The 23,007-nt window shown below is 37.8% G+C and overlaps 1 protein-coding gene and 1 long non-coding RNA gene across 8 annotated transcripts in view; one reads left to right on the top strand and one right to left on the bottom strand.

Annotated features, from left to right (window-relative positions):
* Positions 1-22,716, top strand: part of LOC128310967 (uncharacterized) — a 58,845-nt gene extending 36,129 nt beyond the window's left edge. Inside the window, exons 2-4 of one of the 2 annotated variants that reach the window (XR_008292989.1) lie at positions 10,007-10,186; positions 16,207-16,332; positions 19,448-22,716. This is a non-coding gene — a long non-coding RNA (uncharacterized LOC128310967). Of the gene's footprint in view, positions 1-10,006; positions 10,187-16,206; positions 16,333-19,408 lie in introns of both variants that reach the window. The other variant, XR_008292988.1, reaches the window with a different exon arrangement.
* The window catches only part of LOC106981800 (membrane cofactor protein-like), a 31,753-nt gene that overhangs the window by 7,912 nt on the left and 834 nt on the right, over positions 1-23,007 (bottom strand). Inside the window, exons 1-7 of one of the 6 annotated variants that reach the window (XR_008292986.1) lie at positions 18,990-19,120; positions 18,097-18,206; positions 16,078-16,257; positions 15,649-15,748; positions 11,087-11,172; positions 10,081-10,278; positions 2,156-2,338 (exon numbers count right to left, since the gene is read on the bottom strand). Coding sequence is in view for 5 of the 6 variants with exons in the window: in XM_027074553.2 (XP_026930354.2) it covers positions 2,156-2,338; positions 10,081-10,278; positions 11,087-11,172; positions 15,649-15,748; positions 16,078-16,257; positions 18,097-18,206; positions 18,990-19,003 (871 nt within the window). In the remaining variant the exon portion in view is untranslated. Of the gene's footprint in view, positions 1-2,155; positions 2,339-10,080; positions 10,279-11,086; positions 11,173-15,648; positions 15,749-16,077; positions 16,258-18,096; positions 18,207-18,989; positions 19,124-23,007 lie in introns of those variants that run through there. The other 5 variants (XM_053208916.1, XM_027074553.2, XM_027074555.2 and 2 more) reach the window with 5 other exon arrangements.

Here is a 23,007-nt window from a genome sequence, read left to right as displayed (position 1 = left end):
TATGATATAGTCTTTCTCTGACTGATGAAAACAAAAATGATTGACAATCCCATGGAGAGTTTTGATTTTGATTTTTTAAAAAGGATCCCTGTAGTTTGTCCTCTTTATAAGCTTTTTCTTACCATTTTTCTTCTAAAAACTAAACTGTATCAGTGTTTTATAAGTCCTTTATGAAATGCTTATGGTTCAACTCTTTCAAAAGAGCATATCAACAAACAAACATAGGATACACCACAGTGCATATACTCACTAGGATCATGTAAGTAAATACGGATGGTTCATGGAGTATAAATTTCATATGCAATCTTAATAAATCAGTCCACCAAAAAAAACCATTTTCTTTCCCCCCAAACCTCATAGCCCTCAAGTAAAGCACACAAGGAGGGTATCAGGTACTAGGTTTACAGGAATTATTTAAAAAATATATTCTAATTACCGTATTAACATGCATAATTCCACAAATCCTTTAAAATACTATGGCCATAGGAAATATACAAACAAATTAAAAGCTATTAATCATGATCTGTTTGAGTTCAACACTTTCAAAAAACAAGAAGCTAAAGTCCACAGAAATGAGGTTACTTGAGTAAGCTGAGCCAAACTAGGACCTTAGTGAGGTCTCCCAGGCTAATGTTCTTCCCACTATCCCTGTTGTCTCTTGCTTCTGATGGAAAGAGAGGCCAAAGATAGGAGCACTGAAATCAGGAAGATATTTCCTTCCAACGTAGTAAAAATGATCTTTCAAGTCTTGAACAAAGTAGCTGACCTAATGGAAATCCTTCATTTCATTTCATTTCAATGAATAAGGATTTTTCCTGCCTTTCAGTTCCTATGAAGTTTAGGTGCAATTGCCAAATAAAAATGCCCAGTAAACGGAAAAAGAAAAATTGTATGAAGTTGGAAGGGGTGGGGGTGGGGGGAGGACATACAGGTCTTATTTGGAGATAGCAGATATTTCCCAGTTTAAATTGTGCTACGTAAAAAACAACAAACTAAACTGGTTGTAGTCCAGCAAGTGAAACATAGTCCTAGACCAGGAAGATACCCTGGGAGCAAACTGATCACTTTAAAAAAAAAAAAAAGAAAAAAGAAACAGCAAAGTCGACCCAGAAAACACACGTTAAAAAACAGAAGCCATAAGCCTTCCTCTTCACTGATACTAATTCGAGTGCTGCTATAAGTCATATGAGCTACCTTTACAAGCTCCCCATATGCCAGGCACTATGCTAAGTGTTAAATGCATCCCACTTAAATGGTATGTAACCTTCCCAAGTTTACATACCTGTTTATATCTGTGGACTCTGCCAAATAATTTTAGAAAAACTAAATAGAACTAAAATGGCTGTAAATACATCCTTCACCCTTTCACTACTCAAAATGTGAATGACTATAAATCACATAAATGTAAAGGATTGTTGTAAAATATAAGCAGGAAAGTACAAATCAGAATGACTCAAAATTAGAGGTTTTATTTTGGGAGAAATCTGTACTGAAAAACGAAATAATGTAGAATCAACGACTTCAGAATTATTGGCTTCATTTCATTTATATAAATGAATATTATTCTTTTATTCTTGACTTATAAGTGTAAATAAATGTACGTAAAATTCTTTTAGTCTTGACTTACAAATGTAAAAAATTCTCATGCTTCAGTCTACTCTAAAAGTGGTTGCTAGGGGCGCCTGGGTGGCTCAGTCGGTTGAGCGTCCAGCTTCGGCTCAGGTCATGATCTCACGGTTTGTGAGTTGGAGCCCCGCGTCGGGCTCTGTGCTGACAGCTCAGAGCCTGGAGCCTGTTTCGGATTCCCTCTCTCTCTCTGCTCCTACCCTGCTCACATTCTGTCTGTCTGTCTCTCTCTCTCTCAAAAATAAACATTAAAAAATTAAAAAAATAAATAAATAAAAAATAAAAGTGGTTGCTATACATTTTTACACATAAAAATACTAAATGAGAAATTTGTATGTGATGTAGATAACGTGGAAAGACCCTATGAAAACGTACAAAATCACAACATAGGAATGATGTCATATCTCCATCATGTAAATAAATACAAGATGGAACAAAATACTAAATTTTTTAAAATTATTTGTTTTCACTGATATTTCATGTCAAAAAAATTAAAACTAAAAAGATGGAAAAAAAACCACATTTGTACCTTTAATACATGTCGGCATCTCAGGTTCCCAAGTATTTCTCCCACCACAGAACACTGGGTTGCTGCCATTAAGATAGAAACCTGGGAGGCATTCAAATAGAACCACTGCTTGGTAGGAATAGGTTTCTCTGACTCCTGATACCAGTCTTCCATTCACAAGTACTGGATGTTCACATCTGACCACTGAAAAGTACAGAAACTCTGGAATTAATGGAAAGCTGCTTTAACATAGGATTAGAAAAAATAGCGCCAAGTAGTAATTTCCAGCGGGAAGAAACATACAAGAAATGAAAGGCAAGGTGTTAAAAGAAAAAAAAAAATACCCAAGAAATCTTTATACATATGCACATTTTAATTCCAATGAAATGGATTTAGAGAAATCTAATAACTTTTTTCCATCTAGAAAGACTGTCATTAGACTTTATTGACTTTCCTACATTTTTTTCCATTACTGACAATTTTTTTTTACATTTATTTATTTTTTGAGAGACATAGAGAGACAGAGCACAAGTTGGGGAGGGGCAGAGAGAGAAGGAGACACAGAATCGGAAGCAGGCTCCAGGCTGCGAGCCATCAGCACAGAGCCCGATGTGGGGCTCGACCTCATGAACTGTGAGATCATGACCTGAGCTGAAGTCGGACGCTCAACCGACTAAGCCACCCAGGTGCCCCTCCATTACTGACAATTTTTGAGAAAGATCTGACCACCACATACAAATTCGAGGCAAGTTTTGATCTTCATCAATTCTAGGGATTTTTTTAAAAGGTCATGCTGACACTGGCTGCAGTACCCTGCTTTTCTAGAAAGGTAAGAAAGACTTTTCTGAGAAGGTAATACTTGAGTTCAGATTTAAAAGTTGAAAAGCAAGCAGCCATGCAAAGATATGCAAAAAGAAAGTGCTCAGGTAGCAACAACATACACAAATGGGATGTTCAAGAAACAGAAATGCCAGTGGAGTTAGGGCAGTGTTTTCCAAACATCTTGGCCTGCAAGCCAGAGATCGAAAGGCACATTTTACATCGTAAACCAGTATATAAGCACACAGGCCTGAAATACAGGTCAGCCTCATACTAGCGTGCTCTGCTGTTTTCCATTCTACTCCACCTCTTGGGAAGTAAACTACTGCTCATGACCTGATAGATTCATTTCAGAATCTATTAATTAATCTATTAATTAATCTTTTCGCCGTTGTGCGAAACTACTGTTAATTGCACTAGTGATTTTCTTTATGTTATGTTGGCTAGACACAATTTACGTACAGCAAAGCTCGTCCTCTTAAGTGGACAGCTGTATGAGGTTTGACAAAGGCAAATAATCATGTAATTACCACAGTAAAGACACAGAAAAGCTCCGTTGCCCCCCAACATTTCCTCATGCCGCTTTGTAATCAACCCTTCCCACCCCCACAACCACCTTCACCAACCAGCCAAACACTGGTCTGTTGTCCATTCCTAAAGAGTCGCTTTTCCAGAATGTCATAAGGGGATCACAGCCTCTGAGTATGAGTTATTTCACTCAGCATCATGCATTTGAGAGCCATTCCTATTGCTGCATGGGTTAGAACTCACTCCTTTCGATTGCTGAGTATAATTGCATTGTATGGACGTACCATGGTGGTTTGCCATTCACCAGCTAAAGGGCTAGTGGGTTGTCTCCAGTGCGGGACAATTATGACTAAGGCAGCTGAATATTCTCACACAGGTTTCTATGTGAACATGTTTTCATTTACTTGGATTGATGAGTTGTATGGTAAGTATATGTTTAACTTTATGAAAAATGTAAAAATATATTCCAAGTGGTCGTATACCACTTTGTATTCTTACTAGCAATGTGTGAAAATTCCAATTGTTCTACATCATTGCTGGTACATGGTATTGTTAGTTTTTTGTATTCAATTTCAGTTCTTTTATTAGGGGTGTTGAGTGGTATCTCTTTGTGGTTTTAAATTACATTTCTGTAATCACTAATTATTTTGAGAAATGTTCATGTGCTTTTTTGTCTTCCATATATCATGTTTGTTGAAATAGGTCTACTCAAATATTTTATCCATTTTTTTAAAAAATTGGCTCGTTTTCTATGATTGAGCTTGGAGAATTCTTTATGTATCATAGATAAAAGTTATTATTTGATATATGCTTTGCTAATATTTTTTCCCAGTCTATTGCTAATTTTTTCCCCATTCCTTTAACAATTTTTTTGCAGACCAGAAGTCTCAAATTTGGAACATCCAAGTTTTTTTCTTTAAAGGATCCACACTTTATGGGTGGTATTTAAGAAATTTTTGGCTAGGTCACAAGTATTTTGTATGTTTTCTTGCAAAAATCTTAAGGTTTTAGGTTTTACGTGTAATTCTATGATCCATTTTTTCCCAAAGTTTATTTATTTTTAGTTTTTTAATTTTAATCGCTCTTTTATTTTTTTAGCATGAGAATTACACATCACAGCTCAGCATGTAGAATTCATTATCCAAGGAAATAGAAGTCATTTTTAGTTTTTTCCTTTTTTATATATTTTTAAATTTATTTATTTAAATTCAAGTTAGTTAACATACAGTGCAGTATTGTGGTTAGAGGCAGAATGTAGTGAGTCATCACACATAACACCCAGTGCTCATCCCCAAAAGTGCCCTCCTTAATGCCCATCACCCATTTAGTGCATCCCCCACCACCCTCCCCTCCAGCAACCCTCAGTTTGTTCTCCGTATTTAAGAGGCTCTTATGGTTTGCCTCCCTCTCTGTTTTAATCTTATTTTTCCTTCCCTTTCCCTATGTTCATCTGTTTTGTTTCTTAAATTCCACACGTGAATGAAATCATATGGCATTTGTCCTTCTCAGTCTAACTTATTTCACTTAGCATAAAGTTTCTAGGTCCATTCATGTTGCAAGTGGCAAGTTCTCATCTCATCCTTTTTATAGCTGTGTAATATTCCTCTGTGTGTGTGTGTGTGTGTGTGTGTGTGTGTGTGTGTGCGCATGCATACATTACATCTTCTTTAGCCATTCATCTCTTGATGGATACTCAGGTTGCTTCTATAGCTTGACTATTCTAAATAATGCTGCAATAAACACAGGAGTGCATATATCTTTTCAAATTAGTGTTTTCATCTTGGATAAATATGCAGTAGTGGAATTATTGGATCTCTATGATTCATTTTGAATAAATGTTTGTCTATGGTTCTAACATCGATGAAGGTTCCCTTTTTTTGGCATATGGATATCAGATTGTGTTGTACCGTTTGTTGAAAATATCATCATTTTCCACTGAACTGTATGTATACCCGTACACCTGAAGAAAATCCACTGGACATATTGGCAGGTATCTAATTCTGGATGTAGTACTCTATTCCATTGCTCTATATGGCTATCCTTTTACCTATACCACATTGTTTTGATTATATGCCTTAAGTGTGCTTTATATTAAGTCTTAATGTCCGGTAGAGCGAATCTTCTAATTTTTTTCAAAATTATTTTCACTATTCTAGATATTCTGTCTTTCCACATAAATTTCCGAATCAGTTTAATTTATACAAAAGGTTCTGCTGGGATCACCTGGGGAGCTCAGTCAGTTGGGTGTCCAGCCTCGACTCAGGTCATGGTCTCATGGCTTGTAGGTTTGAGCCCCGCGAAGGACTCTGTGCTGAGAGCTCAGAGCCTGGAGTCTGTTTTGGATTCTGTCTCTCTCTCTCTCCACCCCTCCCTCACTCATGCTCTGTCTCTCTGTCTCTCAAGAACAAATAACCATTAAAAAAAGGTTCTGCTAGGATTTTTGTTGGGATTGTGCTGAGTTTAGATAAATTAGAGAGGCTTGACTATTACATTGAATCCTCCAAACCGTACCTAGTGTATATCCCTTCATTGATTAAGGATTTCTTTAGTTTCCATTATTAGTGTTTAGTAGGTTTTAGCATTAATATCTTTCACATATATTGTTAGATTTATACTCAAGAATTTCATATTTTGGAACTACTATAAATACTTCTTAAAATTTCAATTTCTTTTTTTATGAATATAACTTATTGTCAAATTGGCTTACATACCACACCCAGCGCTCATCCCAGCAAGAGCCCTCTCCTCAATACCCATCACCCATTTTCCCCTTTCCCCCACCCCCCCCCCATCCACCTCAGTTTGTTCTCTGTATTTAAGAGTCTCTTGTGGTTTGCCTCCCTCCCTCTCTGTAACTATTTTTTTTCTCCCTTCCCTTCCCCCGTGGCCTTCTGCTAAGTTTCTCAAGATCCAAATATGAGTGAAAACATATGATATCTGTCCTTCTCTGACTGACGTATTTCACTTAGCATAATATCTTCCAGTTCCATCCACGTTGCTCAAATGGCATGATTTCATTCTTTCTCATTGCCAAGTAGCATTCCATTGTATATAGGAAACCACATCTTTTTAGTCTATTCTTCTGTTGATGGGACAATAGGCTCTTTCCATAATTTGGCCATTGTTAAGAGCATTGCTATAAACATTGAGGTACATGTGCCCCTATGCATCAGCACTCCTGTATCCCTTGGGTAAATTCCTAGTAGTGCTATTGCTGGATCATTGGGTAGATCTTTTTTTAATTTTTTGAGGAACTTCCACACTGTTTTCCAGAGTGGCTGCACCAGTTTGCATTCCCACCAACAGTGCATGAGGATTCCTGTTTCTCCACATCCTTGCCAGCATCTGTAGTCTCCTGATTTGTTCATTTTAGCCACTCTGACTGGTGTGATGTGGTATCTCAATGTGGTTTTAATTTGTATTTCTCCGATGACAAGTGATGTTGAGCATCTTTTCATGTATCTCTTGGCCATCTGGATGTCTTCTTTGGAAAAGTGTCTATTCATGTCTTTCGCCCAATTCTTCACTGGATTATTTGTTTTTCGGGTGTGGAGTTTGGTGAGTTCTTTACAGATTTTGGGTACTAGCCCTTTACCCAATATGTCATTTGCAAATATCTTTTCCCATTCTGTTGTTTGCCTTTTAGTTTTGTTGATTAAAATTTCAATTTCTAATGGCTCATTCCTAGTATATAGACATATAACTGTCTTCCATATGCTGATCTTATATTTTGAAACCTTGTTAAAACTTCAGTCATTGTAATATTGTATACAACCAAGTCATAAGTGAATAGAGACTATATTTCTTACTTTGCAATGTGTATGTCTAATTCTTTCTCTTGCCTTGTTATAGTAGCTAAGACCTCTTGTACAACGCTGGAGAGTAGTGGGAGTGGATTTCCTTCTCTTGTTCCTGCTTGGGGGGAAAGTAGTCTTAATATTAAGTATAATGTTAGCTCTGAGATTTTTGTTGATGGCTTTTATCAGAATGAAGTAGTTACTTCCTTTCTATTCCCACTTTGTTGAGAAATTTTATCCTGAAAAAGATGATGAATTCTGTGAAGTGCTTTTTTTTAAATATCTATTAAAAGTTTCACTTTTTTTAATTTATAGTCTCCTCATCTAGTATACTGATTAATCTTTGAATCTGAACGAATCTTGCATTTATGGGATAAATCTTACTTTGTTGTGATGTATTATTATTGTTATACATGGCAGGATTTGCTTTGTTACATTTTGTTGAGAAGTTTTGGTTCTATGGTCATTAAAGATATTGTTTGTAATTTTCTTGCAATGTTTTTGTCCAGTTTTGGCATCAGGGTAATGCTGTCCTCATGAAATGAGTTGAGAAATATTCCTTTCTCTTATATGTCTTTAAATTTTTTTCATTATTGTTTTTATTTTTGAGAGAGAAAGCATGTAGAAGGAGCAGGGAGAGAAGGACAGAGAGGGACAGAGAAGGAGACAGAGGGAGAGAGAGAGAATCCAAGGCAGGCTCCTCACTGTCAGCACAGAGCCCGACATCGGGCTCAAACTCAGGAACCATGAGATCATGACCCGAGCTGAAACCAAGAGTTGGATGCAACTGACTGAGCCACCCAGGTGTCCCTTTCCTCTTATATGTCTTGCAAAGCTTGCATGAAGGTACTATTATTTATTCCTGAAATGTTTGCTAGAATTCCCCAGGGAGGCCAGGTGGGCCTGCAGTTCTCACTGTGGGAAGTTTTTTGTTTTTTTTTAATGTTTACTTATTTTTGAGGGGGGGGAGGGCAAAAGTGGGGAAGGGAGAGAGAGAGGAAGACACAGAATCAGAAGCAGGCTCTAGGCTGTGAGCTATCAGTACAGAGCCCGACCTGGGGCTCGAATTCACAAACCACAAGATCATGACCTGAGATGAAGTCCCATGCTCAACTGACTGAGCCACCCAGGCGCCCCTTTAGGAAGGTTTCTAACTGTAAGTTCTATTTCTTTAATAGACATAAGACTATTCAGAGGTGCCTAGCTGGCTTAGTGGGTATAGCATGTGACTCTTGATCTCAGGGTTGTGAGTTCAAACCCCATATTAGGCATAGAACTTACTTAAAAAAGCAAAGGAGGGGGAGGAAGAGGGGGAGGAGAAGAAGGAGACAATTATTCAGCTTATGTACATCTTTGAATAAGTTTGGGTTGGTATTTTGTGTCTTTGAAGGAATTTGTCAATTTCATACATATGTTGTCAAATTTATAAACACAAATTTGTTTGCATAATATTCCCCTATTATCCCTTAAACATCTGTAGGATATTTGGGTTTTTTTTTTTTCATTTTTGATGTTAATAATAAGTATCTTCTTTTTTTCCTTTCAGTCTGGCTATAACTTTATCTACTTTATTGGTTTTCCCCCCAAACCAGGCGCTGGTTTCAGTAATTTTCTCTTTTCAATTTCATTGATTTATTTCTAAAGATATTCTCTTTCTGTCTCCTTGTTTAGAGCTTAATTTGTTCTTTTTTAGAAGCACAGGTTATTGAGACTTTTCTTTTTTTCTAACATTAACTATTTCATGTCATAAATTTTCCTCTAAGCAATGTTTTTGATATTTTAATATGCTGTATTTTCCTTTTTATCCAATTTATTCAATTCAAAACACTTTCTAAATTGCCTTATGAATTCTTCTTTGATTCATGGGTTGGTTAGCAGTATCTTGCATAATTTTCAAATATTTGAAGATTTCTAAGTTATTAACCTGTTTTGATTTCTACATTCATTCCACTGTAATCAGGTAATGTACTTGGAATCATATCAATTTTTTGAAATTTGTTAAAAATTATCTTGCTCATTTTAGAGAATGCTCCATGTGCGCTCGAAAACAGTAAATATTTTGCTATTATTCAGTGGTCCCTTTCTTCCAAGAGTCAAATCCTCTCCAGTGACCCCCTGCTTTTGATCGTTCTCCAGTGTCTTAATCATTGTTTTTTATTTTATTTATTTTACTTTTTTTTAATGTTTATTTATTTTTGAGACAGAAGGAGACAGAGCATGAGTGGGGGAGGGGCAGAGAGAGAGGGAGACACAGAATCCAAAGCAGTCTCCAGGCTCTGAGCTGTCAGCACAGAGCTTGATGCGGGGCTCGAACCCACGGACGTGACATCATGACCTGAGCTGAAGTCGGCGCTCAAGTGACTGAGCCACCCAGGCGATCCCGTTTTTTAAATATGTTTTGTACAGAGCTTATCAATCTTGGCTGTGACAGGGTTAGTCTTTTATAATTTACTGTCCAGCCAGAACTCTCAGACATCTTGTAATATAAGAAAAGATTTCTTATTTTTAAGACAGTATATGTTGAATTTTTGAGTTCTTTCAAGCCAAAAATTCCTAACTCATGCCATATACGCAGTGGTTCACAATGTGTGAACTAGAATTCTGAGAACGTGTGCAATGGGGGGTGGGTAGCTCTGTAAAACTGATTTGACTTTCTCTATATTAATCTATGTTGGGAGTCAATTTAACAGGTGGAGGAAGCACATATGACTGTTTTCTTTACTTACAGATAAAACCATTTACAAACTGTTTCCAAACTTACAATTAACAAATGAAGAAGGAAATAAATGGAAACATCATTACCTTTACACTGAGGAGGGTCACTACTCCACTTGTTATTCCCAACACAAATAAGTTTGCTGTCTCCAACAAGTGAAAATTCGTCTGATCCTTGTGAAGGATTACAACTGTAAGTTATTAATTCATTATATTCAAATATAGTTCTGTGGCTATTGCTGTATTTTCCGTTATTTATTTTTGCAGGCGGTTGACAGTAAATCTCTTAAAAAGGAAATACAAAGAGGCAAGACAGGGCCAAAGGAAAAGTGTCAAGATAGCATTGTAAAGTCCTATGAACTGCCTTCAGTAAATTCATTAACATGATTTCTACAAGCTGTTTATTTAGGCTTCTATGAGAAAATGTATTATTATCCCCAATTCAAGCCATAAACAAATGAACTTTCAGAACAAAACTCTTTTTGGCAAATACCTCTATGAAAAACCTATTATTACTTTAGAAGGCCATGCTAACTTTCATTCTAGTCTCATTACTGAAAATGTAATGAGAAAAAATGCTTGTGATTAAAAATAAAATTCACTGCTATTTGAGAAATTCTTTATAATATTTAAATATACCCATTTGCTAAATGGGTGATTCACAATAATACCAAGATATTGTCTTTCTTTACATCCTTACGAATGTACAGTGAAATTTTCCAAGCTACAAATTGTGAGCTTTCACAACAGACTGAATCCAGATGTCCTTCTGTAAGCCAGATATTAAAGAGATTTGCAAAAATGTAAAAAAAAAGGCATTATTTTCAGCCTTTGTTTCAGAAAATTATTTTTCATAAAAATATGCTACATACATTAACATGTATTGAGCTTACTGTTCTTAAACAGGAATGAATATATAATTATTTTCCTAACTTCTCAGTTTTTCTTCCAATATAATGCATATCAATAAACACAGCCCACATAAAAAAAAAATCTCTTTGGGATCTTTGACAATTTAAAAGCTTAAAGGGGATATGAGGTCAAAAAAGACTGAGGCTTGCTAGTCTAAATTCTAAACTGAAAATTTACTTACTTTTACATTGTGGGGGGTTATCACTCCAATACACGTCATTTCCACGAAGGTTACAAACTATAACTTGTTGCCCAACTAAGTAATAACTAAATGAGAAAAGAAAAACTTACTGTTTTCTCTATTAGTTAACAAGATGTGCATAATAATGAAAATTTCAATACTGTTGCGTTTCTGCACTACAGTTGTCTGAGGGAGAAGTTTCTTCAACAACATTATACCGTGAAAGCGCTAACCATGTCTGCACTTAATGAAATAGAGTTTCCACAGGTGAATGCTCACTGACCAAAAGCCAGAAGATTTTGAAATAACTCTGTCGTACCTGTCAGTCTGGTCTCTCTGTTATCTCCAGCAACCACATTACACATCCATTTCTATGTCTGTGCTCACTCCATTCTTCTCAGTAAAAGCAACTGAGTAGAGACATTAGGCCCTAGAGCTTGCCTGCCTGGATCTGAGTCCCAGTTCCATGACTCACTTTCTGTTTGAGCCCAGGCAAGTCCTTTAATGTTTCTCTTGCTCAGATTCCTCATCTATGAAAAGGGGATAATAGTAAATATTCCATGGGATTGTTTTAAGGATTAGATGAGTTAGCATCTGGTACATAGTGAGTGCTGGGTAGTTTTCAGCCCCTTTAATACTTTTAGGTAAGAATATTTTTCTGGGAATAGCTCAGGAATACTACATAATGAAATTTTCTCTCATGATTTAAATTCACAGTACTCTCTTCTGCTCGACTTTTTTGTAACAATCATGAATAACTTTATTTATTTGCTACTTCTCATTAATTATTTTGCTTTGACACCTCTCTGTATACATTGTGTTTCTCAACAAGGCTATAACTTCTTGGAGGAAAGAATAGGTCTTAAACTTTCGGCATCCCTCAAACTGCCTAGCAGGCTCGCTCTCTAAAACTTCTGACTGGATATTCCAGTATGTTTTCTTGATCAAGTGAAAAAAGTAGTCAGTGAAAATGTCTATACATGGATGCGGTTGCCTTTTCTCTATATTAGAGTCTTTGGGGGAGAATTCCAGGAAAATGGCAGAGTGGGAAGTGCCAGGAACCTGTCTACCCAACTGGGCAACAACTGCAATGGCAGAATCTGTCAAGGGTGACTACTGTGGAACTCTGGAGTCTGTTGATGGCTTGCAACTTCCCAGGAAAGACTTGGACAGGTAAACTCCATTGATTTCAGTCGATTTCATCTTAGCACAGTGTCAGGTACCCATCCCTCACCCCCAGCAGGCAGCTGTGCACATATTCCTGGAGCAGCTTGGAAGCAGTTTGGGGGATCAAGGGTGGACAAAAAGGGCCCCGTCCTCTGAATAGCAGGGATCTGTGCTCTTATCACTGAATTCTGGTTCTGGTCACAGAGATGTAGTCAATGAGGTGGGCAGCCATAGCTGTCACATCTACTCCTAACTCTTTTAAGCCCCTTCCTAATTGGCTGAAGTGACTTCCAGGGGATTTAAACAGCCAGTGCTGTTTGATCCCTATATCATTTTTCATTTTTCCCCTCTCAGGAGCCAGACATTAAAGATTATTCAGAAACATCTTAATATGTGAATAAAGTTAAAAAGTGAATGTGCATGGCCAGGGAAAGGCTGAGAAAAGACTGAGAAGGCCTTCAGTTTAAATTTCAGGCTGGTCTTCAACAGAGATATTGTACAACATTCAAAAACAAAACAAAACAAAACAAAAAAACACATGAACAATAACATAAAACAACTGGCCCTGGGGAAAGGGAAGAATCTGGTTTACAGAGTGCCCACATTATTAGATTCAAATGTCCAGTATTCCACAAAAAATCACAAGATATACAAAGAAACCGGAGAGTTTGGAACACTGAAAAGAAAAAAATAAATAAACGAAAACTGTTCCCCCAAAAGACCTGATGGCAGATTTACTAGGCAAAGACTTCAAAATAACTATTTTTACATGCTCAAAAAACTAAGGAAGAACTGGAGAAAGTCAAGAAAATCATGCATGATCAAAATGGAGATGTCAATGGGGTGACAGAAACCCTAAAAAGAAGTAAAAAATAAATTCTGGAACATTAAAATAACTGGGATATGAAAAATTCACTAGAGGAATTGAATGCAGATTTGAGCAGCAGGAGAAACTAGTGGACATGGAGACACAACAATGGGAATTATTGAGTCTGAGGAAAAGAAAGAAAAAAGAGTGAAGAAAAGTGAGCAGATCATATGGGACCCGTGGGACACCATCAAGTGGACCAACATACATATTGCGGGAGTCTCAGAAGGAGAAGAGAGACAGACAGAGGCAGAGAGAACATCTGAATAAGTGATGGCTGACAACTTCCCAAATTTAATGAAAGACATGAATATATTGGGGGCGCCTGGGTAGCTCAGTCAGTTAAACCTCTGACTCTTGATTTTGGCTCAGGTCATGATCTCATGGTTCATGGGATTGAGCCCTATGTCGGGCTCTGGGTTGACAGCATGAAGCCCTTGGGATTCTCTTTCTTATTGCCCCTCCCCTGTTCTAGCACACATATTCTCTCTCTCTCTCTCTCTCTCTCTCTCTCTCTCTGTCTTGCAAAATAAATAAATAAAATTAAAGAAAAAGAGACATAAATATAAACATCCAAGAAGCTCAAAAACCTCCAGGTAAAGAGAACTCAAAGAGTAACTAAGACACATAACACTCAAACTTTCAAAAGACAAGACAAAGAGAGAATCTTCAAAAGAAGGACGACAGAAGTGAGTCATCATACAAGGGATCCTTAATAAGACTATCAGCAGATTTCTTATCAGAAGCTTTGGTGGCCAGAAGACAGTGGGACAATATACTCAAAAAGTGCTAGAAGAAAAAAAACTGTCAACCAAGAATCCTCTATCCAGCAAAGCTGTCTTTCAAAAGTGAAGGGATGTTGGGAAGAGTACTGGGTATTGTATAGAAACCAATTTCACAATAAATTTCATATTAAAAAAAAATAAAGGTTAAATGTGTATTTCTGAAAAAAAAAGTGAAGGAGAAACTAAGACTTGATAGATACGCAAAAGCTGAAGGAATTAGTGACCACTAGACATTCCCTGCAAGAAATAAATTCTCAAGGGAGTCTTGCAAGATGAAATGAAGGGATACTAGAAAGTATCTTTGAGCCATAAGGAGAGATAAATATCACACTAAAGGTAAATACATGGGAAATTATTACAGCTTGTATTATTGTAACAATGGCTTATAATTGCAATTTTTATTTTCTTTATAACTTAAGAGACTAGTGCATTTAAAAGAAAAAAAAGAAACAATCAGTGTAAAACATAGTATTACTGTAACTTTGTTTTTAACACCAAATCTTGTTTTCTACATAACTGAAAGGACTAATTTATAAGAACTATTAGTTTATGTTATGGCAAACATGATGTATAAAGATGTACTTTTGTATAATAAACAACCAAATGGGGTGGGGATGGAGTTATAAAGGATAAAAGTTTTTGTATGTTATGAAGTTAAACTGGCATAAATTCAAATTAGAATGTTTTAACTTTAGGATGTTAAATGTAATCTCCATGGTAACCACAAAAAAATAGCCATAGGATATAGACAAAAGGAAATGAGAAAAGAATAAGAACAGTTTACCAGAAAAAGTCAAATAAACAAAGAAGACAGTAATGTAGGAGATGAGGGCCAAAACAAGCTATAAGGCCTACTGAAAACAAATAGCACAATGACAGAAGTAATTCCTCTCCTTATCCATAATTACTTCAAATTTAAGTGGATTAAAACTCTCCAATCAAAAGACAGAGATTGGTAGAATAGATAAAAACACATGATCCCACCATATGCTATGTATAAGAGACTCACTTGAGATCCAAAGATGAAAACAGGCTGAAAGTAAATGGACTAAATAAGATATTTCAGCAAATAGTAACCAAAAGAGAGTATGGTTGGCTATACTAATATCACACCAAGTAGACTTTAAATTAAAAAAGGTTACCAGAGACAAAGGATATTATATGTTACTAATTAATAAGGGTTCATGCAACAAGAAGATGTCACAATTGTAAACATTTATGCCACCTGATGCAGACCGTCAAAACATCTGAAGCAAAAACTGACAGAATTGGACAAAAAAATACACATTTCTACATAATAGGCATTTCTACAACAGTAGTTGGAAGCCTCACTACCCAATTCACAATAATGGATAGAACAAGCAGACAATGTAAGTAAAGAAAGAAATAGAGGACTTTAAGAACACAACATCTCTGTACGTCCTCCTTCAAACCTGAGAGTTGGCATTTTAAATAGGATATACTTTGTCAAGAATAAAGTCACCATGATTACTACATTTTTGGTGCTTACAATAAACTTATTATTAGGTATAGTATTAGACAATTTTGCTTCACTTCAATATAAATTTCTTTGAATTAATTATGCATCTTTTCAGTCTCCATAAAAAGCCCAAGAGTTGTTTGGCTATAAGTGTGAGTTGTCACATACAAATTAATGAAATAAACTTTATGGGAACACTTGTGAAACAAAACAAAAATGGAATTAGTGACATTCACCTGATTTTCTCTAAGGAGCAACTTACCCCTCATCACAATAAAAGTGAGCTTCGTGATCAAACGAAAAGGTTTTATTTGGGGCAACAACTTCACCATGTTGAAGTGCTAGCCTATCGCATTCTTTTTCTGAAATAAGATTGAAAAAAAACTTTAATGCCAATTTCAGAACAGATTTAAATCAAGGTCAAAATTCTGCACGACTCTCTGCAACTAACGCAATATTATTTTCTATACCTAGCTGTTATGCAAACTTAAAAATTCACATTCAACCAGGTAAACAATTATTGCCAAGAAAAAGATCCCCTGGAGATTTATCAAATTCTGGAAAAAATATTGCTATCTGAAACTAATTTTTCACATGAGAAAAATTGCGGTAGTGGAAAATGGACCCTAATATTTGTAAAAATCTCTAGAGAAAACAATATATATACATATACGTTGTTTTGTTTACTTACTCATACAAGCTTCTTGGAGAGGGAACCACGAGTGATTCTGCTCACAATAAGCCATGACGGGAAACACAGTAATGCGTCCTGGAAGACACTCATAATATATTTTCTCCCCAACCTCATAATATTTTTTAGGTTTACCCTTGAGCTTCATAGTTTCGAATTTTGGTGGTTCACCACAGGCATCTAGTGATAAGACAACGAGAATATGAAAATGAAGTATTTATCTCTTTCACCAGCAAGGCTCTGGTCTGGCACCAGGTAGGTAATAGAATAAAAAAGGGAAAGATCTTTGCAAGATTTTAATGATTCTTCCATGCTTTTACCCACTTAGTGGGAGTATGTAAGATGTGTGCCTTGTTTGCGTTAAATAACCGCCTATTAGCTTTTGATTTGATGGGGAACAAGCTGAATTTACATTCAACAATAAAACTGAAAAGACAAAATTAATGTTCATGTTCCTAAAATATATACAGATAGGCAACCTTCCCACTTTTATCTAAATTTATTTCAAAACTCGCTCTTCCTTGGGGCGCCTGGGTGGCTCAGTCGGTTAAGCGGCCGACTTCGGCTCAGGTCATGATCTCACAGTTTGTGAGTTCAAGCTCTGCATCGGGCTCTGTGCTGACCGCTCAGAGCCTGGAGCCTGTTTCAGATTCTGTGCCTTCCTCTCTCTCTCTCTGACCCCTCCCCGTTCATGCTCTGTCTCTCTCTGTCTCAAAAATAAATAAACGTTAAAAAAAAATTTAAAAAAAAACCTCGCTCCTCCTCTAAGAAGCCTTCTACAGCATATAGCACTCTGCTCTGATTACTCTCCCATGATCTGAAACAAACTAATGATAACCTGTCACTTCAGGTTCAGTCTCTCTCAGAAGGAGAGTTCCTAGAGGTCAGGCAACTTACGTCTTCTTTTTCTAGTATACTCTGTACCCAGTGGATGCTTAAGAAGTGCTATAGTAACAAGTGATTATTAAATAAGCATTACGTATTTCATAGCTCAAAATAAATATGCATTAAAGTCTTTCAAAATATAAGGCTTCATTTCATGTTAGTGAACTGAGCTTTTCATAAGTGAAAAGATGTCACTTAAATATCAAAATTTACTACTCTGAAAAGCCCTACATGGAAAAAAAAATGTTGTGTTTTAGGGCATTATGTCAAATAAAAGTTCATCTTCCTCTACTGATCAGTGGATCACACATTCCTTCAGAAACTCCCTGAGGTAGCTGTCTGGGCTGTTTATCCAATATCCACTTACAGAAAAGCTATGATGTTGCTATGCTTTTAGAATTTTGAGGGGAGTGTAGGGGAGATTTTTCCCCCTAGAATAGTGTCATTTCTACTTCAGCAACTCCTCTTCCTTTTTAATTAACCATGAGCTTGAAAACCAAACAGATCTGTCAGAACAATTATGTAAAACAACACGATGGAGACACATCCAGTAAAGTCCTAAAGGGCTAAAAGAACATGGAGGCCTCTCCTGTAAGGGTGAGGACCTAAGGACAAAGGAGATAGATCTACTTTGATCCCTGAGGAAACTTTTCTTTCTTACTCCCTGGATCCCCGTCTTACTTCAGATTAAGAGACTGGTCAAGAGAACTCTACTCAAGTGAAATATTACTCTCCTTTCACACCATATTCCTAAATTCTAAAATTGTATCTATAAACACCGTCCAACATTTCCTTTACATCATGTCCTCAAATCCACCTACTGGCAATATGTTTTGTTTTGTTTTTAACATTTCCACTCTGCTGACCAAGATAAGTGAATGTTCCTCAATCAACTGTCCAAATTAGAACAAAAGCAAAAAGCAAACAAAAAATCATAGTAATTAAAAGCATTGTCTAAAAAGAGGACTAATATAGAGTTGTATTAATGACATTACATTCACTGAATACCCTGAGTCATTTTACAATAGGAAAAAAAAAAAGCTAAAAATGCTACATAATTCCATTGTAGATACAAATATATAACATCATTAGAAATCCTGGAACCACCAAGAAAAAGATTAAGTAACAGCATACCCCTGATTAAATTATACAAGTATTCCTGTTTTATGCATTCAATTTCAGTAACTATCTTGAAAGCAGATAAAGAAGATAGAATTCCAAATATGACTTTCATAGACAGTGATCTGTATGGAAAAAAAATAATCAACTGGATTGTTTAACTTATTCAACTAAGTTGAAGTATTTCTTCCTCCTAACATGCACTATAAAAGACATGCTTTCAACAACATGCAGAGTTTATAATTTAGTTTGGCAACCAGTTGATTGATTACAAGCTTTATACCTCTTATAATCAGACTTCTATTGCTCAGAATTTTTTTCCTATGGGGATTTTGAAACTAAATATTTCCAGCTCCAGAAAAAGAGTATCTTGGCTTAGTTTGTTCTAGATAGTTTACATGTAATTACTATTACCCGGCAATGCTATACTTTAACAATAGATGCCATTATATAATACCATAGGCAGTATACAGAAAATTCCCCAATGTTCCAAAGGAGTTTCAGGAAAGTGAAATAGTGCTCTACTATGGATCAAGACAACTGTTCACCTCTACACTTGCAACAATCGTGCAAGCACTCCCTAACCTTGCAACAATTAAAATAACTCCCAGACAGCAGCACCCACCCACAGCTCCACCCAAAACGCTACCTTCAGAAAATCATGGTCTCTGACCAAAACTGTAATCTCAGTGAAACCTGACCTACCCGCTACATCTCGTGTGTCTACACAACCTAGTTTTCTTTGCTTCCTTAAAACACAGACTGTGGCATCTACCCCTGTCAATTGTAATCTCACTTTCCACTCCCTTCTGAGTCTATAAAAATCACTTAAATTATTCAAAGTCATTAGGTGGCTCTCTTCTTGGTAAATTCATCTTAACAGTTTCTTCCTCAGTGATGTCAGTTACCCTGTGTATAACATGTGTAGCCATTGATGACTCTTAGCTGTCTCCTGCCCAAAAAGCTCTCTCCTTGGTTTCCAGGATAGCAAACCACCCTGGTTTTCAGCTTGTCCTCTGGCTACCTTTCCTTCTCTGCCTAATTATATCTAATTAGGCAGAGAAGTGATGTGATGTTCCCAACGGGTTACTGTAGGAACTCTTGTTACTTCATTCTGTCGATCCTTCTGGGGGTGAGTGTGCATACTCTCATGACTTCATTAGCACTGAGAAGACCTGCCTCCCATATCCTGGTCTGCCAGGGAGATCCTCTATCTCTAGCCAGGGAGCCTACTGCATATATTCAGTTGCCTCCCTGAAACTGTACCCCATCGGCTTAATGAGGTTGAAACTAGCACAAAGCTTAAACCTTTTTTTTTTTCTTCCAGAGAACTGTTTCTCCCTGATCAGCTACTGTTTCTTTTCAGACCCTACTAAAAAAACTCAGAAGATTTTTCTGCAGCAGCCTGGTTTCAAGGTCAATGGATGAACAAGCGAGGCCATACATTCCTTACCTGAGATAAGGAGTCCAAGACCCAATCCAGGTTATACTGGCTCTCAGAGCAGACCCATAGCCCCTTCTCCTTGTCCTAAGATAACTGCATGAGGCCGGGGTGCTAAATTTTGCCTCCTTCTGATGCTAAGTATCCACCCCAAAGGGAACGTGGGATATATGTTTGCGGTCACTGAATGCACATGCTCTACCTCTCCTCATGATTAGTTGTAAATTTCCCCACTGTTTTATCAATATGTATATAATCCCAACCCTATGATTATTAAAGAAAAAAAACTTGTTCTTGCCTCCCTCAGAGAGGGGGCTTTGGGGCTTGTTCTCCCATCCCCTCCTTGGGTTGCGTCTCAAATAAACTTTCTTCGCTACATATCCGATAGCTTTGTGCTGGGCTTTGCTGCATATCAGGCAGATGAACTTGTCTTTGGTTCAATCCCCACATGCTCCACTTGGAAAGTGTCAAGCTATCTCAAATAACATTATGAAGGCAGAGTGTGGCCTCTTGACTCTTCAGCCTCACGTATGCCCAGCAAACAAGATAGAGGGTTTTCACAACTGAAATTCCTGTTCCATCTCTCTAATTCTGCCTTTCCTTTGAGCTCAAATCACCACCCTGTCTTATCTACATTGCCACTAGCATTTCTGAATGCCACCAGCACTCCAGACTTCCCATGCATCATTTAACTTTTCGACCAGAGATTCCCAGTCCCTCCCGCCCACTCATCCCTCAGCTTCCGCTGAGATGCCACTTCTTATGGCTCTTGACATCTCTCATCGAAAAACTGGGTTAGGTATCCTCATGATGTCCCATTTACCTCTTCCAGAGAACACTTCAAAGTGTTAGTCTTTATTGTTCATACTCCCTATGAGACAGTCACCTTCTGAGGACCATGTGTGTTTCATCACTGCACTTCCAATGCCTGGTGCCAGAGCTGAATGAGCACTGTCATCAGTTCCATACGCTCTCAGATCAAAACTCAAATTCTTTTCTGCTCAGCTAACTTCTTCCGGAGATAGCGGCAAATTATAGTTTTTTTTTCCCTGCTGTTTTACGCCTGTCTTCAAACTTTTTCCTTCGGTTTAACGACAACTATTTCCCCTTGTCAGAGTATTTAATTTCTTTCATGTCAATCTATCTATGCTTTCTTGTTTTATTATGAACGCTTTCTCCCTTACAGCTATTATTAGAAACAGTATTTTGACATTACAGAAGGTGAACCCAAACACTGGGGATTTTGTTTTCTCACAAAGTACAGTAATGAAGGATTCTGTATCCTGTTTTCTCAAACAACAGTGGTGACACTAATAATTTTAGAAATTGCAAACATTCAACACTACTTGTGCAACCATTATTTTAAGAGCATTTTAACTAACAATCTTCATACGCATCCAATGAGTTGGGTTCTATCCACCCTCTCCCCACCCCACCCCATAAGATGAGCAAACTGAGGCAAGGGGATTAAGTAAATTACCCCCAAAAATATTCCAGCAGCGAGGCAGCCTGGTTCCACTACCAACACTTCTTCCCACCACATTCGTCTGAAACCCTCCCGCGCTTACACCAACAATCTACAATGTGGTCCTCAAGAAATGATCTTCTACTGAGTCTAGAGAAATTAAAGTAACTCTGGTTTAGATTTGCCATGTGCCAACTCAAACAAAAGGGCTCAAGGTGCCCTAAAAAGACAGATGCTAACGTCATGTCTGAATTTTAATGATGGTGACTGTTCATTCTTGACTATCCTGTTGCTGTCACAGTGATCAGCTCTGTGATCCAGTCCTCTGCCTTTCTCTCGCCTCTGTGTCCTCCTGCTGCCACACCGGGTAGCTCCACAGTCCATGGATGCCCTAAGCCATGTCACATCGCTAAGCCTCTGATCACACCGTTCCCTCTGCTCTGAACACCCTTCCTACCTGCTCACCCGCAAGCCCTGTTCAACTCTCGTCTCCTTACACTGGATCCACTCAACTGCTCCTCCAGCAAGCGTTTTCCACTTCCCCGGGGAGGCAGGGCCCCTTCCCCTTCCCTTGCACCGTCCTTTGCATGGACCTCTCAAGTCACTATCACATGTTTTTGTGTTTAACAGTTCCCATGGCTGGCTCCATTCATCCATGCAGCCACAACACCAAGCACAGCATGTCCCTCAGAGTAGCGAGGCAAAACAACATGGCACTCAAAGGACCACTGGTGTTAAACAGAACACCATGGGGAAGAATACGCTGTCAGGCATCTGACATTGAAACTAACCATCTTTAAGCTTGAAGCACTGGAGAAAGATCTGGCCATGTCATTTCTTCTGTTGCCTATCTCCCAGTATTCTGTAACCTAGCAACTGACCAGAAGGACTGTCCTCTGGGTATTACAATACGTAGAGTAAAGAAACTAAGAAACTAGCATGTAAGCACTTACAGATCTTGGCTTCTTTAATTAGAGAGAAAGAAAAGACCTAACGATATGACCCACAACAGGAGATAGTGGGTTTTATACAAACCAGCAGACCCTTTGGAGAAGAATGAGACTGGTCCCGAAACTGGACAAATGTTCCCTTCTGCCATCTCGTGCAGCTGGCAACTAACTACCTCTGAGGTGGTGGGCTTCCGGGCACAACACTGTCTGCCTACACACCTTCTCCTGAGAGGATGAGATGCATCAAAACTGATCTGTGTACTCCCTTCCCATTCTTTCCCTGCCCAACGTAATGAGGGCTCATTTGTACTTTCCCTAATTTCATACCTGTCCTGATTTTACCTTTAAAAAAAATTTTTTTTTTAATCTTTATTTTTGAGAGACAGAGTGCAAATAGGGGAGGGGCAGAGAGTCAGGGAGACACAGAATCGGAAGCAGGCTCCAGGCTCCGAGCCATCAGCACAGAGCCCGACACAGGACTCAAACTCACGAATCGTAAGATCATGACCTGAGCTGAAGTCGGACACTCAACCGACTGGGCCACCCAGGCACCCCATGATTTTACCTTTGAACCTTACACTTGGCTTTGATTTCCCTTTTCTTCGTTTTAAAGTCTTATTCCCTTCCATGTTGCACTCTGTTCATTTCAGTTGTCTCTTTCCTCTATTCCAAATGACATTCAGAGTCTCCTTCCCCTTTTAGCTATAAGGCTAATCTAACCTTGATCCTTTTTAAAAACTTCTTTTTCTTTTCTTTTTACCACCACTGGCCCCTCTCCACTCCACTCCCCCCATGCAGAAATGAACTATTTGATGATCAGTATCAAGCAAGACTTTACATAAACAATGGAAGACAGAGCCCCTCTGACAGGCGCCCCTGCCTTAGCTTAGGCACCACGAATAGGCCATCTTAAGCATGATGCTTTAAAGAACCTTCCTCCGGTACTGTAAGCCTCACCTGAATCCTTTATTTCATTTTCTGGTACTTAATGTGTATACAAGAGTGTTGATGCTGACGCAGAAAATGGGCATCTGGAACCACAAGTGTGACAAGACAGAGGAGCTCTCTGC

The sequence above is a fragment of the Acinonyx jubatus genome, chromosome E4 (genome assembly GCF_027475565.1).
Source record: "Acinonyx jubatus isolate Ajub_Pintada_27869175 chromosome E4, VMU_Ajub_asm_v1.0, whole genome shotgun sequence".
Lineage (NCBI taxonomy): Eukaryota > Metazoa > Chordata > Mammalia > Carnivora > Felidae > Acinonyx > Acinonyx jubatus.
This window is presented reverse-complemented; position numbering and strand designations above follow the sequence as displayed.